The sequence below is a fragment of the Diabrotica undecimpunctata genome, chromosome 7, assembly GCF_040954645.1.
Source record: "Diabrotica undecimpunctata isolate CICGRU chromosome 7, icDiaUnde3, whole genome shotgun sequence".
Lineage (NCBI taxonomy): Eukaryota > Metazoa > Arthropoda > Insecta > Coleoptera > Chrysomelidae > Diabrotica > Diabrotica undecimpunctata.
Window position 1 is genome coordinate 156,703,532 of NC_092809.1, and position 26,589 is coordinate 156,730,120.

Consider the following 26,589-nt stretch of genomic DNA (forward strand, 5'->3'; position numbering starts at 1 on the left):
CTGAGATTGAGGATTTACGTGGGCCCTCAGAAGTAGCGTCTTGCTTGTTTCACCATCTTAGGAGCCTCCCCCAAACATTTAAAAGTGTTAGACTATTCAATGACACTTGCGGTGTTCAGAACAAAAATCAATTTATTGCTGCCATGTTGCAAAACGAAATGCTCCAAAATATGAAGTTTATACAACACCTGACCTTACCTTTATTGATTGGAAACCCCTTGTAAAACTTATAATGGTTAATCGAACAAAGCTGAAGATGGAACTGTGATTAATTGGCGTGACATTAAGTGGATTCGTTATGAAAAAGGTAATCCTTTTGTGATGCACGTTAAAACCTATTTAGATGAAGAAGTATTTCACAAAATATTGATTGTTCCCCGTATGGGTCGAAGAGTTACGTCTACCATGGAAAATTGTTTAAAGCCTTTGTTTGAAGAAAAAAGAAAAATATCGGCTGCAAAACTTAAAACAAATCAGTAGTGCGGCAAATTTTCCCGACGATTGCAGAGCCTTCTATAGAGACTTAATTGGAGATCCAAATATTCAGGACCAGATGGTATTACCCGATATAAATGACCAGGAAGAGCAAGATTTTCGTTCAATATTTATTTTACAAGAAGTTTACACCGTTGTTTATTTATTACTTATTTTTATAAATTTTACTGTAGTTGTAATATTGTAGATAACCAGTATTCATTTTTCAATTTAAAATTTTGTTCCAAACGTAGCTACTTGCATTTTATTACGAAAAACCCTCCCCAGACGAATAATTTAAAGAACTATTTATTGTTCATATATCTAAAGTGTTTGTCAGTATTACTACCTAATATTTTAAAGAGAAACAATAATTCGATTTGAAAGACTTGATTTGATCGACAAGATTAAACTTAAAATTTCGTTTAATCGTACATATAAAACGGATTCCACTCCAGTTCACTACATATTGATGATTGTCAAGTTATATTGATGAGACCAGTTGTCAAAATTCCGACTTTTTATTAATATAATAGGTATATTAAGATTTTTCAAAGTATTATAAAGATTTTATTATATTTATCGTCGACTAACACTTCATATATAAAAGGGAAAATTAAATTTACTTCATTAGTGCAATTCTTTATTACGTACACAATCTGCGCGCGTCTACTTTAGAAATAGCAAACGTCAGGAAACGGCACAGTTTGCTTCAATCGTTTGTACCGGAAGGTGGCTGAAACCTTAAGTTATTTCATTGGCATTTCACGAAAAAAATATAAATAAAACCGTTTTGCCGTGTAATGGCTTTTCTGCGTTCGGTAACTAAGCAAAGTGTTTATAAAAAGTACGGTTTATTTTTCGATTCATTTCAAAATTTCGGAAAAATCAATTTAAATATCAGTCAAACCGCATTAAAATCAACAGCGGCAAGTAGTACCTTAGTGCAAAATGCAACAAACGCCGTCGACAGCCAATCTCCAAAGGACCCCCTTGACATTAGTTTTTCCGACCCTAAGGCAGCTTTCAAAAGCAAAACCAACTGGGAACTTATCAGGGCATATGTGGTGTATGCACTATGTTCATTCGAATATTTGGTTACCCATAATATGAAGGTAAGTTTTTAAAAACATAATGACTCCCAAATTCACACAAAACTTCATGCTAACGCGATATCTAAGTACGTACGCCGGTAGATCACCGGTATCTTATTTTTAAACTAACTGTTAACTGTTATGCAAAATTAGACTTGAAACTGTCATAAAATTTATCATAATATATTCCTCATAATCATAATTGTTCGCAAAATTTTGAGGAAGCACGCTTTAAAAAACGACAAAAATAGATGTATTACCAAATTATATAAATCATGAAATCGGTAATCAATTTTGTTACTCGAATATTACATTACATAATAAAAATATTTCAGACACAATTATTTGCAGCTCCGTTTCGTTTGTTGATGTTGGCAATGAAACCAGAATAACCTTCAATCGATTTTAGCGGCAGAGTTCGTATAACAGCAGTGGCGTGTCCCCAAAGACACATTAAATACTGCAGTTAGGCAGTGTTAGGTCAATAGCAATAATCTGATTGAAGGAAAGTTATAAAATATGATTACGAAATCCATTCAAAAAATATAAACCGACAACCCAAAAATAGCTTAAAAATTATTTTTTTTTGCGCAGAACCCTAATATTATTAATAATATTAATCCCCTTCACAGACATATGACTAACAATCTCCCACCATGTCTTCTTTTGTCTTGCTCTCAGGAATTTAACACTCAGCGTCTTCCTATTCAGTGATTCTGCGGTACTTTTATATAGATACTTAATGGAAATGTTCACAATAGTTATTATGCAACATACCTACAGTTTCATACAATATTTTTTCCGCTTTTATGCAAAAACAAAACTTTTTTATTTAACACAGTCCTCACTTCCCTGGAAATATCTGGTTTAACTGCTTTACACCTTTTTTTTATTTTTTGAAGTGCTTATTAACTTCCTCGTTTGGTATTTTGGTGATCATTGCTGGTACTTTTTCCGTTAATTCAAATGATTTTCTGGCAAATTTTTTATTTAATAAACTATCAATTTTTTTGCCATCGCTTTTTGACATGCTTTTCTTGAACTAGTATTTTATTATTTTCGTTCCGAATGCATCTTAGCTGAGTAAAACATTTTGCTTTCTTCGCTCTATTTGGCTATTTTATATTTCTTGATTTTATCCTCTTTAGGATCAAGTTGATTGTGTAGATTTTTATACACTTCTGCTTTAGCTTTTGCTACTGTACATTCACTTTCTTTTTATTGATCTTATAGTTTTGAAGATCTTTGTCCATATTTTAGTGCCTTTTTAGTGTCAATTCTCTCTTATTTTTTCTTGAACTTCGTTTGACCACTACCAGGTTTTTATTTTCAAACTTTTTTCTGAAGTTTTTTCAAGTAAGTAAGTATGTCAAATCACAGTATCTCCAAATTTTATTATAATTTCCTTTCATATTCCAGCTCGTTTTTTCTACTAGATACTTGAATCAACATTCTTTCCCATCTTTTAATATCCACCATTTGATTTATCATTATTGTCTCTGATGTTTTAGATTCGTTTCGCTTCTTACTTCAATGTCCAGTACAAGTAACTTATGTTGTCAGTCTCACTGACTATTACCGTACAGTCCTTACATTCAAGTGTATCTTATTTTCTTATCTAGAAATAATCTATTTGAGAATGATTTTGCCCACTTTGGTATACGATAAGTTGACTTTATCTCTTTCGAATGAATGTGTTAACAATCTCCATATCTAATCCCTTTCTTTCTTTCTCTCTGTAGCTTCACAACTCTTGGTGGGTCTTCTCTACCTATGTGACTTGCCTGTACCTACTTCAGTCAATAATATAATCTATTAGAATGTTATCTCTCCATCTGAGTCTAGGTCTGCCTATGGGTCTCCTGCTGATCTTCCATTTGATGAGCCAGGCTCTATACACATGTCCTTCCCACCTCAGTATCTGGGCTTTTATGATGATCATTTTATGATGTTTGGTTGATTATACAAGGTTTCCAGTTCTTCATTTGTTCTTATTCGATAGTTTCCTTTGGTTGTCCTATTAACTCTTTGGACATATATTTTTCTCAGTATTTTGTGATCAAAGTGTTGCTAATTCCAACAGATCATCTCCAGCATCATTTTTAGTTTTGAAACTTCCAGGTTTTGCTCCTCAATGTATTGTTTCATATTCTCTCTTGAATTGACACACATGTGTATTAAAAGCACCTCCTATTATAACTCTCTTTTCTGATGAAATATTCTCTTAGCTAGACAGACTTAAGCATACACACACATTTAACATGTGTGTATATGTGGTTACTTTCCATTATTAAGTATAACAATAAAGAGACCTAGTACTATTACTAGGTATAATAACTAATGATATCAATTAACATTTATATCCATGTTTAAAATGTTATTAAGTATTATTATTATTATTGATATTAAGTTGGCTGAATTATTCTAGTTTTTAGGATTATTCATTTTTAATAAGACTGTATAAATATAATGTATGGTTATTTTAGGCTTGATATTTAAATATCCAGGAAGATTAAAAAAAACCAATATCATAAGTATGTCTAATATCTGCCAGACCAAACCTTGCATAAAACATTTTTTATGGAATAATATTTGCAATTGTCTTTTGACATTTTATCAAGAAATATAAAACTTATTATTTTCAATGCCATGTATGAAATAAAATTGTTTGTAAAAGCAATTAAATTGTAGTACAGTTGAGGTTTGTGGTTAATAAACAGAATAAACAAGCATTTATTTTCTCTTATACAATGGATGTTTAAGTAATTATATTTTGAAATAACTGCAGAACTTTCCAGTTCTCTCATAACCCAATTAGCAAGTCTCGATGAAATTGTGAAATGAATTTCCATTGCTTCCTTTTTAGTACTTATTTTTATATCAAAAAATGCAAAATTGTGGGGAAATTTAAGATCATCTAAAAAATATTATACAAAACTAGCGTAAATGAACTAAATTATGTGAGCACTGCATTTGTTTAAACACTTAAAAAATCTATTTGAATAGAAAAAGCTTTCAAAGAACTCATTTGTCATAGACCTTTCCATACTGTGATCTGAATATTTTGTGTGGATAAGTACCATACATTCATGTTTCACTCCAAAACATTTAGACTTCCAAGAAAGCCTATTATCCGTTTTGTAGCCACACTCATTACTTAATCATATTCTAAAAGACTTGTCCTATATATTCTGGTGTTGACGAACAATTGGTCATCTATGTCCAGTGGGAACACCTGTGATTACTATGAATTCATGTTTTTAAATCTCTTTGCTTGCCTTTGGCACGGAATATTTTTTCATTAGCTTCTACTAGTTCTGGTCAGTAAAAGCAAGTTCTGGTCAGTATGTCCTGAACTCATAACAAAGATATTTTGTTATGATTTGCGAGTTTGCAAGGGACTGTTTGTAGTTCAAAGCTGTTATGGACTCACGTTGTACTTAGATTCTTTAGTACAGCTTGGCTGTCATGCAGTAAACATTTTGGCCAAATTAGTACTTTTTCTTGGCCACAAAAATTTGTTGCTAGTAGTTCTGATTAAAGATGTGAGTATTTCCTAGGGTTCTTGCTAGTCTAAATGCTAGGAGGCCTTTAAAAGATCTAATATTGAAGCATCGGAGAGAGTATGCAGCCTTGGCGGACACCTTTCCGGATTTCAAATTCATCCGTATATCGGTCTTGCTCAATCCTCACCTTTGCCATTTGGTTCCAGTATAGATTCTGAATAATTCTGATCTCCTTCTGGTCAATGTTGGCCCTATGTAGTAGTTCCATCATGATATCATGTTTAACATTGTCAAATGCCTTCTCGTAGTCGATGAAGGTGAGGTAGACATCTTTTCGTTGATCTAAACAGTTTTGTATTAAGGTGTTCAAACATAAAATTACCTCTCTTGTTCCTAGTCCTCCCTTAAAACCGAATTGTGTTGACCCGCTAAGTTCTTCTAGTATCTTGTACATTCTTGAGTGTAATATCCTAAGGAAGAGTTTCAGCAAGTGACTCATTAAACTGATTAAGCGGTCTTCATTGCATTTTGTGGCATTAGCTGTTTTTGGGATCATCACAAAGGATGACTGCAGCCGTTCTCGCGGAATGTAACCAGTATCATAAATTCTATTGAACAGCTTTACCAAGATTTCGATATTCTCCTCGTCTAGTAGTTTTATTGCTTCTATATTAATTTCATCTGGACCTGTTGCTTTATGCATCTTTGTGGTTCTAACTGCATATTCTATTTCACTTCGCATTATTGATGGCCCTGATAAGTTTTCGGAAGGAAGTTTGTGCGTTGGTTGTGTTGGTCTTCTGCGTATTCTTTCCACGCCATTGCTGGACATAGGTAATATACACTAAGGTAAGTGTGGCAACTGCGTTTTTCCAAGCCCACTGTCAGCAACAAGGCCGCTGACGTTTTAGTTTTAACTTTTAGTATCAATTAAGATTCTATTGCGTGTGCATCGAGGTAGTTAATTCTGCTACGTAAATTTACGTAAATAAAAACCTTGATAATACCATTTATTTATTTAAACCTTTTCTGGAGAAGTGTAAATAAACATTTTAAAACGATACTTTCGCTTTAACGGTTCCAATTGAAAATAAATGCGTAATTGCCTACAGCTAACATATTCTAAGGTGCCGATTATCGAGTTATCAGTCGCAGTGTAGGCTATCGCTTATTTGTGTGATGGGAAATTGACATAGACTCGAGAAAGCGCAGTTGTTACAGTTACCCCAATATATAGTACCTACGTCCAGCTGGAAAATCATAATACATTACGAATTACAATATAGTATTATAATACCATGCGGTCCATATGTATGGAATAAATTCATTTTTAGCGTTATTATGTACAGTAAAACCTCGATATAACGGACTACTTGGGGGGAGGGGGTGTCCGTTAAAGCCGAAAGTCCGTTATATAAAAATATGGTTAAAATAAATCAAAATACTTTTTTTTGAAAATATATATGTACACTGTAATTAGATATAATATATAAAAAATACAACATACAAACTAAATTCTATTTAAGTAATTGTCTTCGGACATTCGTCGTGAAGTGGCGTTGCTGTGGATATCGACGCGCTTGCTGTTGGTAATCCCGTTTTGAACAAGTTTCGTTTGCACTTTCCATGTTTGCTGTTTTTCTATGATTAACTCCCTAAAACAGTTTAACTATTGGATGAATAATCAATAAATGTTGTTAGATCGTCGAGATGCTATCTTACCTCTGATAACTTCATTTTTACCAGTCTTGTTTTGTCGTCTTGTTTGCTATCTTTACTTTCGTCCTCATTTTTAAGGTTCATAACTTCATCTGCTATTTCACTTTCAGTCATGATGTTATACCCAGGGTCACCTTTATCTACTTCTAGCGATTGTAAAACATCTTCCTCGGCTACATGTTCTCCGGCATTATTATGTATTGTCCTACAGAAATAGTAACTTTCAACCCTTCTAAATCTATGTCTGCATCTTGGCCATCAAACAAATTCTTCCAACCATTTTTTAATGTTTGCTCTTTCACCTTCTCCCATGCTGCAGCAAAGTTAAAAATTGTTGATTTTATATTGTAAGACCTTAAGTTTTGCAAGATACGTTGCGCTCTTGTATCTTCTGCATTATCTCTATCGTACAATACAACCATTACTTCGTCTAAAAACTTTCTGCGATATATTCGTTTGGCTGCCAAAATTATTCCCTGATCCATGGGTTAAATAAGCGATGTTGTATTTTTTGGCAAAAACATACACCTGAAGTTTTCATCTTCTGAACGTAGAATATTTTCAGAGGGGTGAGCAGGAGCGTTGTCTAAAAGCAATAAACATTTTACCTCTTCTGACGGTATTCCCAATTTCTTCTCTTGAAATTTTCTCACTGGAGCTACAATTTCTTTGAAAAACCAATTTTTGAAATATCTGAGGTGAACCATGCCTTCTTAGAACTATAGTATGAAAGGGGCATATGATGCATTATGTCTTTTAAAACTATAGGTTTGCGAGTTTTGCCAACCACTACAGGTGTCAATCTATGCGATCCATCAGCGTTAGCACAAAGCAGTGCCAAGATCCTGTCCTTGCTGATTTTTCTTCCAGAATCCGATTTTTCATATTTGGAGGCTTGTGCGCTTTCAGGAAAAGTACGCCATAACAAACCAGTTTCGTCAACATTGTAAATCTGAGATTATAATAGCATTTCGTTACCTTCTTGCTATATTTGCTACTAATTTTTTCCTAAAAGGTTCTGTTTCTTCTTTTGGTGCAGTTGAAACTTCGCAGTAAATGCTTTTATTCATGATTCCGTGCCTTTTACGAAAGCGCCAGAGCCATCCATCACTTGCTCTGAATGGTATGTCCATATGATTTGCTAATTTAATTGCAGCAAATTTCAATTCGACTGCTCGGACCAGAATCCCACTAGAACGTTGTTACATATACCATTTTAAGATTGCTTCTTCCAGTGAAGTTTCACGAGCCAATTTCATTCGTTTTCCAAGATTGCTATGCTCTCCTACATCACACACGAATGCAAATTTATTTATTTTGTATTTGTTTCTTTTATGTCCGAAAGTTTGCTTTTTTATGTCATATTGATTACATATATGAGACGCATGTCTAATATTAACAGTATGTTTTTATTTTTTTTACATTTGACCGGATTTTTTGTCCGTTATATCCGAAGTCCGTTAAATAGAGGTCCGTTATATCGAGGTTTTACTGTACTATCTGAAAAAAACCTGAAACAGGTCGATTTTTATTCTTAAATTGACAATATACAGTATGAAAATATTATCCCCTTCCCCCCTACACCCCCTTTGAATTATAACCATCCCCTCGAAAATTTTAAATAACAAAGGGGGTCGTGTGACACCTTATTAGAAAGGGATTTTAGTCCTCTGTTCAGCAATATAAAGTTTTTTGAGTTTGTGCAATCATAACTGAGAAAATTGATTTTTACAATTAATTAAATGTTCCACTTTATTCACTTCTTGACAATAACCGAGGCGATTTTGGAATTCTCGTACAACATTTTGTATGACCTGGGGGGTTATTTTGTTAGTTTCTTCCGTTATCCTAACTTTTAAATCAGCAGTATTGCCTGGTCTATTAAAATATACTTTCAAATATGTTTGTCCTGAAACTGACCTGAAACTGTCAGTTTCAGGACAAGCGAAGCAGTAACATCTCCAGAAGATGACAACCCCTAGTGTTGGCGAAAGGTCGAGAACTAATCTCGTAAGACAACGGCCTAACAGCCCGAACAAACAGTTTAACAAGTTACTCAAAAGGAGGTTTGTGAAATGTTTAATAATAAATACCCTGGTCAACAAGTTTCGCAGTCAACAGTTAGAAAAATTGAAAAAAGTTTCGTTATACTGGACATGTAAAAAATATTGAAAAACCAGGTAGAATTGTTAAATTGACTGATGAAAAAAAGTTAGATATACTTCTAGAGATTGAGGAAAATCCTCATAAGACAACTCGAAAAGTGGCCGCCGTCAATGATGTAAGTAAATCATTTATTTTGAGAGTTTTGCATAAAGAAAAAGTACCACCCTTACAAAGTTCAGTTGGTTCAGGAGGTAAATGAAGATGATCCCGATAAAAGGCAAGAATTCTGTGAAATGATGATGGGCAGAATGAACGCAGATTTGTAGTTCATAAACAAAATAGTTTTTTCTGATGAAGCAACGTTTCATTTAAACGGAACGGTTAACAAACTCAGAGAAAATCCTCACTGGGTGTGTGAGACTCACGCAATATCCTAAAAAAATTAACATTTGGGCTGGTATCATTAACAATAAAATTATTGGTCCTTATTTTTTTGAGGGCATAGTTGATAGTGAGGTTTATCTAGATTTTTGAACTTTTTAGTGCCTACATTACGAACATTTTTTCCTGATGTCAATCATCCAAATGAGATAGATCCATCTATTTAATACCAACAAGACAGAGCTGTTCCGCATTTTGCACGTATAGTTAGAAATTATTTAAACGAGGTTTTTCCCAATAGGTGGATTGGAAGACATGGAACGATCGAATGGCCGGCTAGATCCCAGATTTGACTCCTCTCGATTACTTCTTATGGGGTTATTTAAAATCTAAAGTATATTTTAATAGACCAAACAGTATCGCTGATTTAAAAGTTGGGGTAACGGAAGAAATTAACAAAATAACCCCCGAGGTCGTACAAAATGTTGTGCAATAATTCCAAAATCGTCTCGGCTATTGTCAAGAAGTGAATGGTGGTTATTTTAAACATTTAATTTAATTGAAAAATACATTCTAAATATGTGACATTATTATCTTCATTTAACCTAAAGTTTTGTGATAGAGACATTATAAAAATTTTACATCTTAAAAATCAATTTTCTCAGTTATGATTGCACCAAACTTAAAAAACTTTCTGAACAGAGGACTAAAATTCCTTTCTAATAAGGTGTCACACGACCCCCTTTGTTATTTAAAATTTTCGAGGGGGTGCTTATAATTCAAAGGGGGTGCTGGAAGGGGATAATATTTTCATACTGTAAATTGTCAATTTAAGAATAAAAATCGACCTGTTTCAGGTTTTTTTCAGATAAAAATAAATTTATTCCATACATATGGACCGCATGGTATAATACTAGTGAAGAGTTCAAACGAAGAATAAGGCCGATGATGACACCGGGATCTTTGAGATTGAGCCACTAAGTTTAAACAACACCAACTATTTCGAACGGCAGTAATTAAATCTTTGATTGGACAATACGCAATATTTTGACCAAATTGCCATTTCTGTTTGAAAATCATCATTTTGAAGAATTTATTTGAAATTTTATTGAAATAAATTGTGTAAATTGTAAAGTATTTTTGGAACATTACTGCAAATTGTAAAAATAACAGATTATATAAGACAATACTAGGTTAACTTAAAAAATAAATTTATCCTTGATAATCTTTTTGCACGTGCTTATAATTACTCACAGACTAGACAGTATAAGTAGTTGACTGTAAGTAGTTGACTATAGTTATCAAACAGACGAAATGTGATAAATTATTGTCTGTGTAATTTGATAATCATTTGTGTTTTATCACCTATAATAGAATTCAGTTAGTAGATAATTTTGTTTGGGAGGGTTTTTGCCGTATATAAAGTCTTTTGCCGTATATATAAATCTATATATATATATATATATATATATATATATATATATATATATATATATATATATATATATATATATATAGGCTATTAGTTCCGTATATCTGTGGTCAATTCTGGTGTTAATCAAAGAACTTTTCGCTGCCCAATGTTGGACATTATCGAAAGCCTTTTCGAAATCTCTGAACGCTATATATAGAGGAATATGGTAGTCATTTGCTCGTTCTATAGGTATTTTCATACTTAGTAAATAATCACTTGTGCTGAATCCCTTTCTAAAACCAGCTTGTTCTTTCGACTGGTATCCGTCGAATTTTGTCGTCAATCTATTGGTTAAAATTTTTGTTAGGAGTTTATACATTACATTGAGGAGTGTTATAGGACGGTAGTTTTTTTATATCTGCCTTATCCCCTTTCTTGTGTAGGATAATGGTTACGGATTCCTTCCAGTGGCTTGGGATTCTTTTTTCTTTTAATATCCCGTTAAAAAGGGAATGTAGAGTATTAATTACCACTTTTCCACCATATTTCAGCATCTCTGTAGTTATTCCATCTTTTCCAGGCGATTTGTTGTTTTTCATTTCTTTCAATGCCTTCTTTATTTCTGATTTGCTTATTTCTGGCTGTAGCTCTGAGTTGACATTTTTTATTTTAGCCTTAAGTTGGTTTTTAATTTCTTCTGGTGGTTCCTTTTTTGTTTTATATAAGTCTGAGTAGAAATAGTGGATAATATTTATCATGTCATCTTTAATGTTTGTTTCTACTCCGTTTACATCTTTTATTTTGTTTATTTCACGCTTACCTAATGTCAGTCTTAAGCATTTCATATTTTTGTTCTGTATTACTTCTTCTATTTTTATGTCTTGTTCTTTTCTCTTATTTTCTTTTATCATTCTGTTTATTGTTTTATTGATTTCTACATATTCTATAGATTTCCTTTTGCCTTCTTCTTTCACCTTCCTTCTTTTATCCATAAGCTTCTTTGTTTCTGTTGATATATAGTTGTTCTTTTTTAGATCCTTTTTTGCTATTTCTTTTCCGGATGTAATTATCGTTGCTGTAAATATGTTGTCTATTTCGTCTATATCTTTATCATCACAGTCTAATTTTTGGGTAAGTTGTTCTTTTAATAGGTCTTTGTATATCTCTTAATACTCATGGTATTGATATAAAATATGTAAAAATTGTTAGTACTTACCGCCTGTATTCTAGAAAGTTTGCAGCTCAAAAATAATGGCCACGTGATGTGTACGACATGTCAAAATATGTGTACGCATACATAATAGATGTCGCTCAAACGAAAATTATGCAATATTTCTAAATACGCAGTTCATGGACCAAAGTTATGTGGTTGGACCATTGTTGTGTGAAATTACGGTATTAAATATCTGCTGACTCAACTGTTATCAACATTTAATTGTTTTTAATAATAATCGTAGGATATACCTTTAGTTTGAATTGAATCCTATGAAAAGGAAAAATTTGTCTCGGTTTACACATTTATGGGAAAACCATTCTTAATATTGTCTAAACATTGCTTCATATTTTTTTAATAACTAGCGGTCAGGAATTTTTGCCAATTAAAGTGCTAGTGTATTATTTCGTTCTTATGAATAAATCAAAAGTACGTTGCTTGCTTGCACTTGATCAAGGTTGAGAATTTTATCCTAGACTGAATCCCCGCCAATTTTACTTTAAGACGATCAAGGTTATTCTTGATGTAGGTGTTTATATTGACGTGATTATATTCTTTTTATATACGATACTCTGGGTATAATTTACTCACCTAACTATTATATAAAGTAAGCAAATTCGTAAATTAACACCATATATGATCAGTGGCGGATCCATAATTTTTTGTCAGGGGGGTCATGGGTCTTGAGGATGATTTTGATACAGGATTTAGATTTTTGCACCTTTCAGTGGCTGATCCCCAGAAATTTTTTGTCAGGGGGGGGGGCGGGGGTCAGGGTTCTTGAGGGTGATTTTGATATAGGATTTAGATTTTTGCACCTTTACGATTGATATGATTTGTGCCTCATGTAAGGGAACCATTTTCTCAATAATATATTTTAAGCGATATATTAAACCAATGAGAAGTTATTAAAACCCAAATACCCTACGGGTGCAAAGAAGGGTACAACATTAAGGGGTCTTAAACTTAAACAAAAATAATTTAAACCCACATACTCTATGATAGTAAAATCAAGTGTACAAGACTATTAAACCAAAGGAAAGTTATTAAAATATAAATACTGAAAAATCGAGGACTGTCAATTTAAACTAGGTATTTTAAAGACAATTAATTTAAACCCACATATCATATAGCTACAAAATCAAGAACAAACCAAGGATAAATAAGTATAAACCAAAGTTAAGTAATTTAAATGCAATAACTCAATATAAGTGTCAACATTAATGAATGTATTTAACATTCCTAATAAACTCTATCTTATCGTTGGATATTCGATATAAATTTGTAAAAACTTTCATTTATTCCTTATTGCTATAAGGAGTGAAAACATGGACTCTCGAAATTACAAGTATGAGGCGTATAGAAGCCTTTGAAATGTGTGTTTTTCGAAGACAGAGCGCGTGACCAATAACGAGGGGCTGAGAAGAATGAGGACTGAGAGAGAACTCCTAAATATTGTAAACAATAATAGAAGGAAAAAGAGGTCCAGGAAGAAAAAAAATGTTCCTAGCTGAAGAATGTAACAGACTGGACAGGCATGGACACACATTCGATACTAAGAACAGCTTAAGATAGAGAGCAAAATCGTTCTCAAAATACAAACACTAACGTTTGTATTTTGAGAACAATTTCCGAAGTGGAAATTGAAACGTCAATAAATGTACTTTAACCTTTAATTGTGGCTTATTCCCATTTAAATAGTAATCAGTTAAGATATTGTCTAAAAGGGGTAAATAAATAGATCTTCGGAAATATTCTTCACTAGAGTTAGCAGATTGGTTTTGACCACAGGTTTGACGAGAAACTATACGAGGCATTTTCAATTCGAGGTCTAGTTGTTCAGCTATTTGTTTACTTCACAGTAAAGTTTGCTAAAAACAGATTCAGCATTTGATCTTTTATTTGGAAGAATGCATTTAGTGTCCTCTATAGCCTCAGTAGCCTACTTAAAATATAATTTTGGTGACTGAAGAAGACTATACAGTTTTACCTAAAAGATCACTAAGACACTACTGTTTCACAGTTTCAAAAATACCTTGGACAGCAGCCACCAGTTCCTTTATTTGTATTCACTAACGTATCAGACAGAGCTAATGCAACAACAATATTCACTTTGATATTTATTACAGATAAATTGTAAAATGTAGCACACAGTCTCAACAATTATAACACATATTCAAATTACAAACAACCAATTCGTAGACAAAACTGAAGATAAGAAATACCTAATACAAAATAAAAATGTGCTGATTTCGTGCGAAAAGTCATGTCATGTACATTGAATGAGCAATAATGTGTGGGCGGTAATTCTATCTCATTAATAATCGAACGATTCTCTGGCACTCAAATGACGAATTGACAAAATTTGAAAATCGCTTGACTCTGAATTCGTGGATAGTCGAGGTATTACTGTATTAAGAATTGTTGATTTTTTTAAAGAGCAATTTAAAAAGGAGTTTGAATCGTTTCAACTCTTGATTTCCTGCTTATAGGGTGGATGGGTTTTAAATAATTTTTTTTAACATTATTTAATTGATATTTAATTTTGTTTTGGGGGTGGTCATGAACCCCGTGACCCCTCCCCCTTGGATCCGCCACTGTATACGATAGCGTTAAGTTAATTTTAAATAATATTTAATTAAGTGTCATTTATATGCCTGCCAGATTGATTCTATCTTTGTATACTTAAGCTTCTAGTAAATTGTCTAGTATATAAAAGTGTTATACTAAAATACTTTTAATAGCTTTCATATTAATTATGGAAATTCTTTATTATTATCTCTTTGAAATTTCCTTGTGTAGTTCAGCTATCCGATTGCACCTTCTATACCCTATTCATTTTACAAATTCCCAATCGTCAATAGAACCACGTGTAAGCCAAACAGGGTCGTACTAATGTACGACCTATGTATCATATGATTTTTTAAAATATTTACTTTTGAAACTGTTAGTGTAAGAATTTCTTGAAATTTAACTTAAAATAACACGACCAGTAAATAACTTAACAATAACTATAACATAAATATAACACAATATATTAACTTAAAAATCAACACGATACAATTAGAATTTAAAATGATCACAAGTTGGGATCTGTAACATGAGAATCTGTCTCGCTTAAGGTAATAAATTATATTTAATAGCCTCTTGACGAATGAGACAGCGAATATCAACACGTGCTCATGTTTACTGTTGGGAATTTGGTAAACGAATGAACTTTATCTACATATAAGTAGGTGATGCTGGTTCCTATTAGGATATATATGTCGCCTTAACTTGTCGGCATAATATCAGAGTTTCATTCGTCTGGATTCTAAGTAATGGAATACTGAGGTCGAAATCTAAGAGTAGCCTCATTAGTGGAGTGAGCTTCACAATACTCGCACCTAAAATTTGGAAAAGCCATCCACAGTATGAAACATACTTTTTTTGTTAGAAAACCCTTAAACAATATTCTTATTACTGCATTCTGATCAGATAGATCAATGTGCAGTACTTTTGTAACTTATAGGTAGTTTTTTACACCAATTCGAAGAGTTTTCTTCTCTTGAATCTAATTTCTAGATGCCCATTGTCCAGGAGTTGGATGACTTCGACGTTCTCATATTGAAGCAGGCATTGTTCGTGTCAGCTAGCACATCTGGTTATATTTTCTTGTAACTCACAGGCAAAAGGTCAAATTGTTGCTCATGAATTTATTGTTGGAATTTTTGACCTTACCTTTGATGTTTTTTGACTGCCTGTCAGCTTGGAATATCCTCAAACCAGAGTTCCGATTAAGAAAAAGCGCGTCTATTGAAATTTGCACCCTAGTTGGATGAGAACATTCCTAGATCCAAGGTATTTTATGATTCCTTGTTTACATGACCAACTGCAGTAGGTGAAGGAGAATCCGAAGAACTTTGATTTACTCCTTTTTATCTTTGTATGTTGTGTTGTATTGGTTATACCATAATAAATAATCCTAAAATAATAATGTTATGTATAAACCGAAAATGTCCATTAAAAAAATATTTATTTTCTGTCCTCTTATAGTTTTGTCTTTAAATTTTGATAAATATATTATTGGATATTTTTCAATAGAGGAAGTTTTTTCTTATTTACCGCTAACTTGATTTTTGTGACATGTTTGCTTTCTCTTCTCACTGATTCAATTAATGTAAAGTAAAAATTAAGAACAAAAGAGAATCAGGTACACATCACGATTTACGAGTGAACTGAACGAAATAGATATTTTTGCAGTTATTATTCGTACTTCCTGTGAATTTAAGAGTAAAATTTATAATTTGTCGCCTCTCATTCCTCCATCCATTCTATATCGGAAGCAAATAATTGAGGTGGTGAAAAATAACTTTTGAAACTAATTATAGAACAAACATTTTAAAATAAAAATATCTGTAGAAGACTAGTAAAAATTGAACCAAGCTCTTAACATTTTCTCGCTCGTTAAAAAAATAATCTTTTATTTTAATTAATTTTTATTTTTGAGCACACATAGGATGTTGTTTTTTGCATGCTCTACTTCAAGGATTATGACAAATCGTAGACATGCTGTTATATTTACCAAGCTCGTCACTGTGTCGCTTGATCTAAAAAAAATATTAGGATAGAATAAATGTTTTGCAACAATTTTGGCGCTTGAAAATATTAGAGCCAGAATCGCACAGAAACAAGGTCATACATAAAACTGTTGGCGATTCTGAGAATACATTAAAAATGCATATATCTAAAGGTTAACTTAACTCAAAAGTAGAGTAAGCACAGTTAAAATCACAGTAATTTTGATAAATTGGTCACTTATGAGATTTTATATTAAAAACCGTTTTAGTTATACGTAATTTAATGAATAATTGATACACCGTTTATAGTCCAGTCGAGATCTGTACAAAAGTTCATAGATTAAGTTTATTGTAGTCATGTTTTGTATAAAACTTACGAGGTCGCTGGTTAAATGAATTTAGAAATAATAATGGAGAAAAAATGCAATATTTTCACTGTAAATAAAAGTAGCGAAAAATAGCAACTATAATTGTGACAGTAATATGATAATTTACAAGTTTTGTGTGTTTCGGCGACACAAAAATAACAAAAGAAAAGTCAAGTTCTCTGAACTTAAAATAAATGAGCTAGACAGTTTAACAATGCGATTTTACGGAATAACAGGTGAGGGTTGATCTGAAGATAAGGTGCTCTTTCATTAGGCTCAATGTTAAATGTTTCACGAGAACTCTTCGATATTTAGGATCCTTCGCTGGTCAGGCCAATTTGTATAACATTTGAGCATATATGCAACCAATATTTATCAGACTGTAGAAAACTTCTTCTTCTTAGGGTACCTGTCCGTTCCGAAAGTTGGCGATCATCTTGGCTATGATGACTTTGTTGGTTGCTTTACGAAATAGCTGTGTTGAGGTCTTTCTATACCATGCTCTCAGCCAGGATATTCTTCTTCGTCCTGGGGCCCTTTTTCCTTCAATTTTACCTTGCAAAATGCATTGAAGTAGCTCGTATCTGCCTTGATTTCTCATTATATGTTCCAAGTACTGCAGCTTACGGCTCTTCACGATGTTGACTAAATCCGCAGTTGTGTTCAGCCTCCGCAGTACTTCTTCATTGGTCACTTTGTCTGTCCATGGTATCTTCAGGATCCTTCTGTATGACCATAGCTCAAAAGTCTGAAGTTTTGATAGAGTTTCCGCCTTCAATGTCCACGTTTCTACTTCGTACAGAAGCACTGAGTACACATAACATTTAAGGAGCCTTATTTTTGTGTCTAGGGTGAGGTCATGGCTCTTGAACACAGAACTCATAGTCAAGAATGCACTTTTTGCCTTTTCGATGCGACATTTAATCTCTTGGGTATTGTCCTTCTTCTTAGTCGTTGACCTGATGCAGGTATCGTGATATCATGAAGCTATTAGCTAAATTTCCCAATGTTCCTCTACGTTTTTCTATTTTCTGCCATTCTAGCACATTCTGACAATGGAGCGCCAATGGTAGCAACAATATGGTCCGTGTATCGTGTGGGAGATCTACCTCTATTTCTTTTGCCTTCTACTTTTCCCTGGATGGGAAGTTTTTCAAGACCATTTCTTCGAAGCACATGTCCAAAATAGCTTATTTGTTCTGATATTTGTGTTCTTAGTGTTTTCTTTATGTTTAGCTGGTCCAGTATGGATTCATTTGTTCTTCGGGCCACCCATGGTATTCTTAGCATTCGTCTCCAGCAGTACATCTCAAATACATCTATGTTCTTCTTGTCTTTCTCAGTAAGGGTCCAGCATTCCGATGCATAAGTAAAAACTGGAAAAACTAGACTTCTTACTAGTCTCATTTTTGTATCGGTAGTTATTTCATGGCTTTTCCAAATTTTTGTTAATTTTGCCATAGCGCTTTTTGCGATTGCTGACCGCCGCTTTATTTCTTCAGTACAGCCTCCTTTGTTGGTTATTAATGAGCCCAGATACACAAATTTATCTACAACAGCGATATTGTTTATCATGACCAGATGATTTTGATTGTTGTTAGCTCTGTCAATTATCATGATTCTCGTTTTATCTCTGTTTATTTTAAGGCCCATCGTTAAGCTTACGTCTTCTATCCGTTGTAGCAGGTGAATCAATTCAGCTTCAGAACTAGCGAGGATAGTAGTATCATCTGCATATCTCAAGTTGCAAATCTTTTTCCCGCCAATGGTGATGCCACCGTTCCAGTCCTCAGTAGCTTTGCATTATCCATTTACCATAGATGTTAAATAGAATTGGGCTTAGTATGCGGCCTTGTCTAACGCCCTTTGTGACCCTGAAACCATCGGTTAGTTCCCCATTTATTCTAACTCTGGCATAATTGTTATTGTACAGGCTTTTAATTAGCAGTATCAGATGATTGGGGACTCCCATTTCAGACAAAACCTGCCACATTTTACTCTAGTTGACCAAATCGAAAGCTTTTCTATAATCTATGAAGCACAAATATGTTGTGATGTTGAATCCTCTGGATTTTTCTACAATCTGCCGTACGTTTAAAATTTGTTCTCTAGTACCACGTCCGGGGACGAAACCTGCTTGTTCCTCCGCAATGTTAGGTATTAAAAAGGGCTTTATCCTCTCGAGAATTATGTGTAAGAGTATCTTACTGCAATGCGCAATTAGAGCGATTGTGCGATAGTTGCTACATAAATCTCTCGCTCCCTTTTTTTAGGGTATTGTCCTACGACTCATTAATTATAGTTCCCAGAGTTATAGTTCCCAAAGAGATATCTGTGTGTAGAAAACTACACACAGATATTTCTTTGTTATCCTATACGCCGAGTAAGTGGCAAATGTCTTGTCTACAGTACCCACCAGTATACACTCCACCTTTGGTTTTATTGTAATCTAGTATAACCTGATGCTTTTTAGTGCCAGAATCTATTTCGTTGTCGTCATATAATGTTCAAAGTAATATTACATCCTTGTTTTTATACCAATTATCCATTTTGTATACCAATTATCGACGGTGAAATTTCGGTTTAAGTATTCTATCGAAGTAATTAGATGCTTTACAATATAGTTGGGGTGTTAGATGTCGCAAATGGTCCATTAGGTTGTTTTCCGCAAAATATTTTTAGGTTATGTGTGTAAAAACTTTTGACATCACATAACGCAAACATTTTTACCCCATATTTTGCCGGTTTACTAGAAATATATTGGATAAAGCTACAACAACCCTAAATGGATGAAGAATATCATCGATTGTAGTATTTTCGCGCAAATTGATGACTTGTAACTCATGGCAGCTCTTGCTATTTCAATTCCGGTACCATCACATTTGCGTGATGAGATTTTTTTTATACCGATCAAATATACTAGACCCAAGTATGCCCTAAATTCGTGCCTTTTGATTTTTTACAGTCCCTATCTCTAGAATATTGATGAACTCTCAGCTGTTGGTCGATATACATATTTGTGTACGTCAAAGCATCGTCGATCATAGAAAGGTCGATAATTTAGAGAAACGCATCTTGTTCATTTTCAGTATCAAGTGCACAACCAGTGTAAGTCAGGTCAGTGGGTATTTTGACGTTGTTTATTTTTTCGTAGACACGAGGTATCTTGTCTTAAGCCATTTTGTTGATTTTTTCTTTTTTCCAACGGAAAATTCTTACATTGTTTGCTTCTCTTCTTCGGACTCGTCTGAAGTGTTTTCTCGTTTGGTATCACTCACGACTCGCTGTCACTAGATGGCAAATAATTCTCGTCATCTTGCTCTGGCTACTGACTTTGTGTCAGCGGCCTACGAGCCATAATACCATACATCTGGAGCAAAAAAGTACTTTTAGTAATAACAATATAATAACTGAGTAAAGAAAGTTACAATGATATTATTAATATACTTACATGAAACGGTGCGTGTGGTAAATTTTACGAATAACGGCAATTTTGTGGATATCAAACATATCCTGTGCGTACACCCGATATGTTGTTAATATATAAACCTACTGAACCACTCAAAGACTCAAAGCTGGAAGGTTAAGCCTTGGATTATGCCACTTGGATTGTACGTAAATGATGAATACTTTTAGCATACTTTGCAATAAAACCTACCTATTTTTAAGAAGTAGGGTTTTTAATCTTAGGGTTCTTAGGTCTACAATTTACACCTCATTTTCAGGTCATAAGTACATGTATATTAACAGATTTTGATTCAGCATTCATTTATTAATAATTAAAACTTAAACTTAAGTAACTTAAATACAGAGAGAATTACCCATCGGGAATGTTTTCAAAAATGTATATGTAAGAAAACCATTGCTAATCTAGAGCGTCAATTTATAATGTGTATCTAATGTCATCAGCGGTCGTAAATTACTCCACTACTCACATAATTATACAATAAAAAGTAATTATTGTAGCAAAATGAGGATGTTGCAGATTTAAAGCACATTAAATCTTTGGAAAATATGGAAAATCAAACAAGAACTAATTTTGTATTTAAAAATGTATCCGTGACAAGGTTTATTATTACACAAAAATGTGTTCACAGGATTTAATGAAATAAGTGGAGTACCGAATTTAAATCCTCATGGTTTATTTTTACATCACACGAGTTTGTTGAAGGTTATGAAGGTTCACAGGAAAACTAATGAAACTTAAAAGCCTATATTTAGAAAAGTAAAGCGAATATAACATAGCTCTTAAACATGAGCGAGCTACAGCGATTATATATACGCATTTAGTAATAATAATGTAACGAAATAGCCCATCTCCGATACGTCATAATTCTTAGAAGAATGAATCTAGAAAACGTAAGAATCGGCATTTCAATAGCGCCCGTCTTTCGATGCGATTTCGATGAGACGAATTAGAGGTGGGACTACCCCAGAATATTCTCGAACATAATACTTTTGGTATATATATGTAACGATGATATAAATAAATATATTTATATAAATTCGAACCGCTCGTTTTATTTAATCTCGCTACAATAATGATTAAATAAACATTGTAGTTCACTTTTTGGAGCAAGTATTTAAATTTTAACGGTATGCTTACTAGATATTTATGGACCTCTTCTTTAAAATAACCTTACGTAACTAGCCTAGTGAAGTAACATAAAAGTGAAGATTGGGTCCTTCTACTTGGTGTTCCGAGTTTTTCAGTCGTCTTCGTAAGATGTTCTTTAGAGCTTAGCTCAACGGCGGAAATATCTTCTCCATTTTATTCATTAAAGATATTATTTTAATGGAAATAAGCCACAATTGAAGGTTAAAATAAGTTTATTAACGTTTCAATTTCCACTTCGGAAATCGTCCTCAAAATACAAACATTAATGTTTGTATTTACATTAACATTAATGTTAATGCAAATCCAAGTTTCATCTAAAAAAACAACTTTTCTTGTAAATACACTTTCAAGGTTTTCCATATATTTACGAAGGAATCTGGCTCTTAGAGAAGCAATACTAGTTTGCTCAATTAATGCTCGTCGATTGTCATCTTTTTTTAATTAAAATCCAATGTCTTTTAACAATGTACTAAGCGATGATTTTCCAATATCCACTACTTCTTTATAACCAAAAATAAGTAGAAAACTTCATGAAAATTGAAGTACCTACCCAGGTTCTTGTTTATCATGGAATTCACACTGAAGAAATCAATTCTTACTCTGTTGGTATATATACAAATAAGTTTCCGTTCGACGGAACTATAGCCAGACTCATGTAGTATAATGACAATTTGTAGATTAGAAAATATTACTTTTCTCATTAGCTTAAAAATAAATACTTACCGGAAGTAATCAAATTAAGACAGCAATAGTTAGTCGTTCTAACAATAATTATGCTTGAAAATATATAATTCAAATGACATACCCATAGACTACAAGTTAAATAATTTGAAAAACAAAAAAAAAATAAATTCAAATAAATCAATAAACACGACAAATGAGACAATTTCACTGTCAATGAAAATTATAAACGTCAAAATTTACAGTAAACAAGGTATCAAAGATTTGCCATATTGTTGATCCTTGTTTAAGTTATTATGATTTCTATGGACAAGCGGCTTAATTTTGCAATACCAGCTTCTGTGAGTAAAAAAGAGACCTCTAATAAAAAGTAATTCGTGAATAATTTCATGCATATACTATACATCATATAAACAATACAGCAAAAATAGTTCTTTATTGTAAAAGACGATAAAATTGTACTTTATCTTCGAGAGCGTTTTTTAGCGTCGAGACGTCAGTCGAGACGCTAATTATGCTCGAGAAGATAATGCGATTTTATCGTCGTGCATCAACATATTAACATTTTTTTCTATAGCAAGACTTCAAGTTCAGGTAAAAAATAGAATTTCAAAGAAAATTGTAATTTTTAGCACAAAAATCGCAATTGTGTTGCTCCGTTGCTAGGGATATGAATTACTCTATCAACAAATGTCAAACAAATGTTACGTTTTGGTTTTTGCGGAGAATATTGTTGCGTTTTGTGAATAAATACGAAATGGACGGAAAAGAATTGACACAAGAAAAGGAAAACCTGCCATCAGATGTAGAAAATGCAGCATTGGAAGCAGAAAGTTTATTGTTGCCACAAAAATCTAGGATGATGTATGAGAAAGAATACCAGTCTTTTAAAAAGTGGAAAAGCATTAAGAATATCAATGGCGTGAGTGAAAAAATACTTCTGGCGTATTTTTCTGAAAAGTCGAAGAAAGCGATGCCATCGTCATTATGGTCGTATTATTCGATGCTGAAGCGTACGTTGTTGGTGAATGAAAATTGTGACATTTCTAAATTCAGCAAGTTAACCACCTTACTAAAAAACCTGAGTGGACGATACAAAGCTAAAAAGTCCAAAATCCTGGAGTCAGATGACATTATTAAATTTCTGACAGAAGCTCCTGATGACGTCTATTTGTTGATGAAGGTTATTGCTATTTTTGGTGTGCATGGAGCGACTAGGTCCGATGAATTGTACAAGTTCGTGGACGACAGAAAATCGGTGATAATCGTTTCATTATCTGATACTAAAACCAAGCAGGAAAGGTCGTTTTGTATTGCTGACAAGAAAAGTGGACTGAGTTTCTTGGAAATTGTGAGAAAGTATATTGCCTTGCGCCCCAAAAACGTACCTCACAGTAAGTTTTTTGTAAATTACCGACAGCAAAAGCGCACTACACAACCGGTGGGGATTAACACTATATATAATATCCCCAAGAAGATTGCAGATTTTTTGAAACTTGCAAATTCAGAAATGTACACGGGGCATTGTTTCCGTCGTTCTTCAGCTACTATGTTCGCAAATTCTGGAGCTGATCTAGTAAAAGTTAAACGTTTAGGTGGATGGAAATCGTCATCTGTTGCAGAATCTTACATTGAAGAGTCAATAAGCAATAAGATTGCTGTATCCAAGTGTATACTTGGCGGACCAGAAAATCAATCCAGTACCTGGAATCAAGTGTTTAAGCAAACGAGTACAAGTTGTGATGCTCCAAAAATAGATATTTCTAATAATGTTAATTGTAAAATTTCAGTTGTTTTTAATCCTTAATGTGTTTGAATTTGTAAATTTTATTGAATAAAAAAAAGTTAAAACATTTTATCTACTCTTGCGGTTAAAGTGATACTTTATCTACTCAAAACAGTTGTTATAGTAACACTTTAACATTAGCTATGGAAAAAAGTAAATTATAAAGCGGTAACCATTAATTTTATTTGGGGTACTAATTAGCGGGTGATTTTTACGATGTTTTTACCAAAAAAGAGTGACCAACTTTATTTTGAGCGTAACTCGCTTAGTTTTGATGCTAGAAATTAAAAAAAAAAAACAAACAAAGCTTTTTTTAAACACTTTAAAAAAATTTTGATGAGTTTTCCCCGAAAAGTGCTTCATTTTTTGGTTATTTCAGGTTGAAATGTTCGATTTGGAATTTGACAAATAAGAACCTACTTTTCATGAGCTACAACTCTGCTTCTACTGAGTCTACAGGCTTCATAAGTACACCTTTTTTCTTTTATAAGCTATATTTTTGCTAAGAATATTTTTTTCGATACATACTTACTTTTTGAGTTATTTGTGAAAGACAGTCTCAAAGCGTGGTTTTTATTTTGGAAAATGAACATTTTCACTCGCAATTAAGTAACTCAAAAAGTATTGACTTAATGTAAAAGCCCTATAGAATAAAGGTTGCTTAGAATTAGCCAATTTATCCATTTCCGAGCTTACTTTAAAAGTCTATTTTTTCACCTCCGAGAAGGGGTGGCATTCACTACCCAAGTAAAAGCAACCCTAGGCTTAAGTCCAAAAGTGAAGTAGAGGGTAAGAGGAACCTAAATCCAAATTTAAAAGTAAATCTGTCATGACGAGGAAAATTACACTCCAACACGGTCATTTATTGGAGTATATTGTCTTTTATGTACCTAGAAATTTGCACTATTTTGATACAATCGTTGCCTTAGTACACCTCTGGAATACGTTTACCAGGAACCCGATGTCGTATGTTAGATGAATGTAGGAGTAATCCAAATAGTTGTAAATATATTGATATGTATATAGTTTTTTTACTATTGAGTATTTGGTATCTTCTACTGTATTTTACGATCCAGTTAAATGCATTTTCCATTCCATTATCGCATTATCAGCTCTAAAATGTTATTCAATGAGGAATATACACGCGATCTTTACTTGATCTAAAAATAAATGGAGGCCGGACCCATACGTAACCTTGCGTCATCGTATGAGTTGTATACACTAAACGGTTATTTGGGAAAACACAATGTTATTGCAAACATCTATAGGTGATTATATTATCAAAACTAATAACTCAACGTATTTACCTATGATGTAGGTACTAGTCATGGCATAAAAGATTATTTTATCAGCATATAATAAATCAACAAATCATTATGACTACAATAATTCACATGAATAAAATTCAGTTTACGAAAAAATGACTGAAAAAGAATGAAAAGGTAAAATTAAGCCGAAATGAAAATTTCTAGAGTAACTATTTATAGCACTTACAGAAAAATTAAATAAAATGAAGGAAAAATAAGCACAAAAATACTAGTGGAAATAAACTCTCCAAGATCAAAACTGGAAAAATATGAATAACTAAATTGAAAACTCAAAAATTAAATTCTAGTGGAAAACACAATAAAAAAAACATAGGTATACAAATAAAGACCCCTCCGAATGCGTTAAGATCTTGTTGTTGTGGAGGGACTTTTCCTGATATTAAATGGTCGCTGATCTAGTGAGGAACACAATTGAATCAGGTACTAGTCGACATCCATTTCGTTAGCCTTCTCCTAGCGTGCACTGTTCTCCTAGCGTCCTAGCTTCCTGTGTGGCAACAATAGATCAAAAACAAACATGTTTCCATTAGAAAATCCAAGAGAGTGCGGCAAATCTTGCACAAGTTTGTGAGCAAAAATATATAGGACAAACTAACCAACGAATTTTCGCCAGATTAGACGAACACAAATTAAAGTCTAAGGAATCTCAGCAGCTATGAACAGGACATTTAAAGAAACATAAACTCTTGCAAAAATATCGCCATTCCATGCTACAAAACGAGAACGATAAGAAGATATTTTTAGTCATGATGATTAACTAGGGATGCTCTATGAGCCTTTAATGCATTGGTTTCCCGTTGCCTTATGCATCTCCACGCCGTTGACCATGTCTGGTTCGTCCGCCTTTAGAAACGATTTTCCATTTTTAGGACAAGAAGGTGCCCTTCCACTTACCGACTCTTCCACCCGAAGCTGTTAGTCACTAAGTGGGGGATTGCTTATACCGGCAATTATTCGGACGCCAGAGCCTCGTTTGTTATCTAGCAGAATGTACCGGTTGATCATGATCTAGATCATCTCACGGGCAGGTGAGGTTGACATTTGAATAGGAGAGGGTATGTATTGCGCATCACTATCCTTACAGTCCAGAGAATTCAGTATTTTATTTTAAACTCTAGGCGAATTTGAGAACAAACGAATTCCCCGTGAGACACAGTAATATTTCTCATCGAAAGAGCAATCTGCTTATTATAAACAGACTCCCAAAGTTGTTTAGATTAATACTTTTAAAATGGAAAAGGATTATGAACCACATTCGGTTGTTATGACATGCAGGGTGAATTAAAACTGCTACAAGGTCTTTCATGGCACATATTATTATACTTTCTCTAATGTCTTAATC

At 33.3% G+C, this 26,589-nt stretch overlaps 1 protein-coding gene across 2 annotated transcripts in view; it reads left to right on the forward strand.

Moving 5' to 3' along the window:
• Positions 1–1,167: 1,167 nt before the first annotated feature.
• Positions 1,168–26,589, forward strand: part of slgA (proline dehydrogenase slgA) — a 135,190-nt gene continuing 109,768 nt past the window's right edge. The window contains exon 1 of one of the 2 annotated variants that reach the window (XM_072538585.1): positions 1,168–1,589. In XM_072538585.1, coding sequence (XP_072394686.1) covers positions 1,278–1,589 — 312 coding nt within the window. In that variant the 5' untranslated portion in view covers positions 1,168–1,277. The remainder of the gene's footprint in view (positions 1,590–26,589) is intronic. The other variant, XM_072538586.1, reaches the window with a different exon arrangement.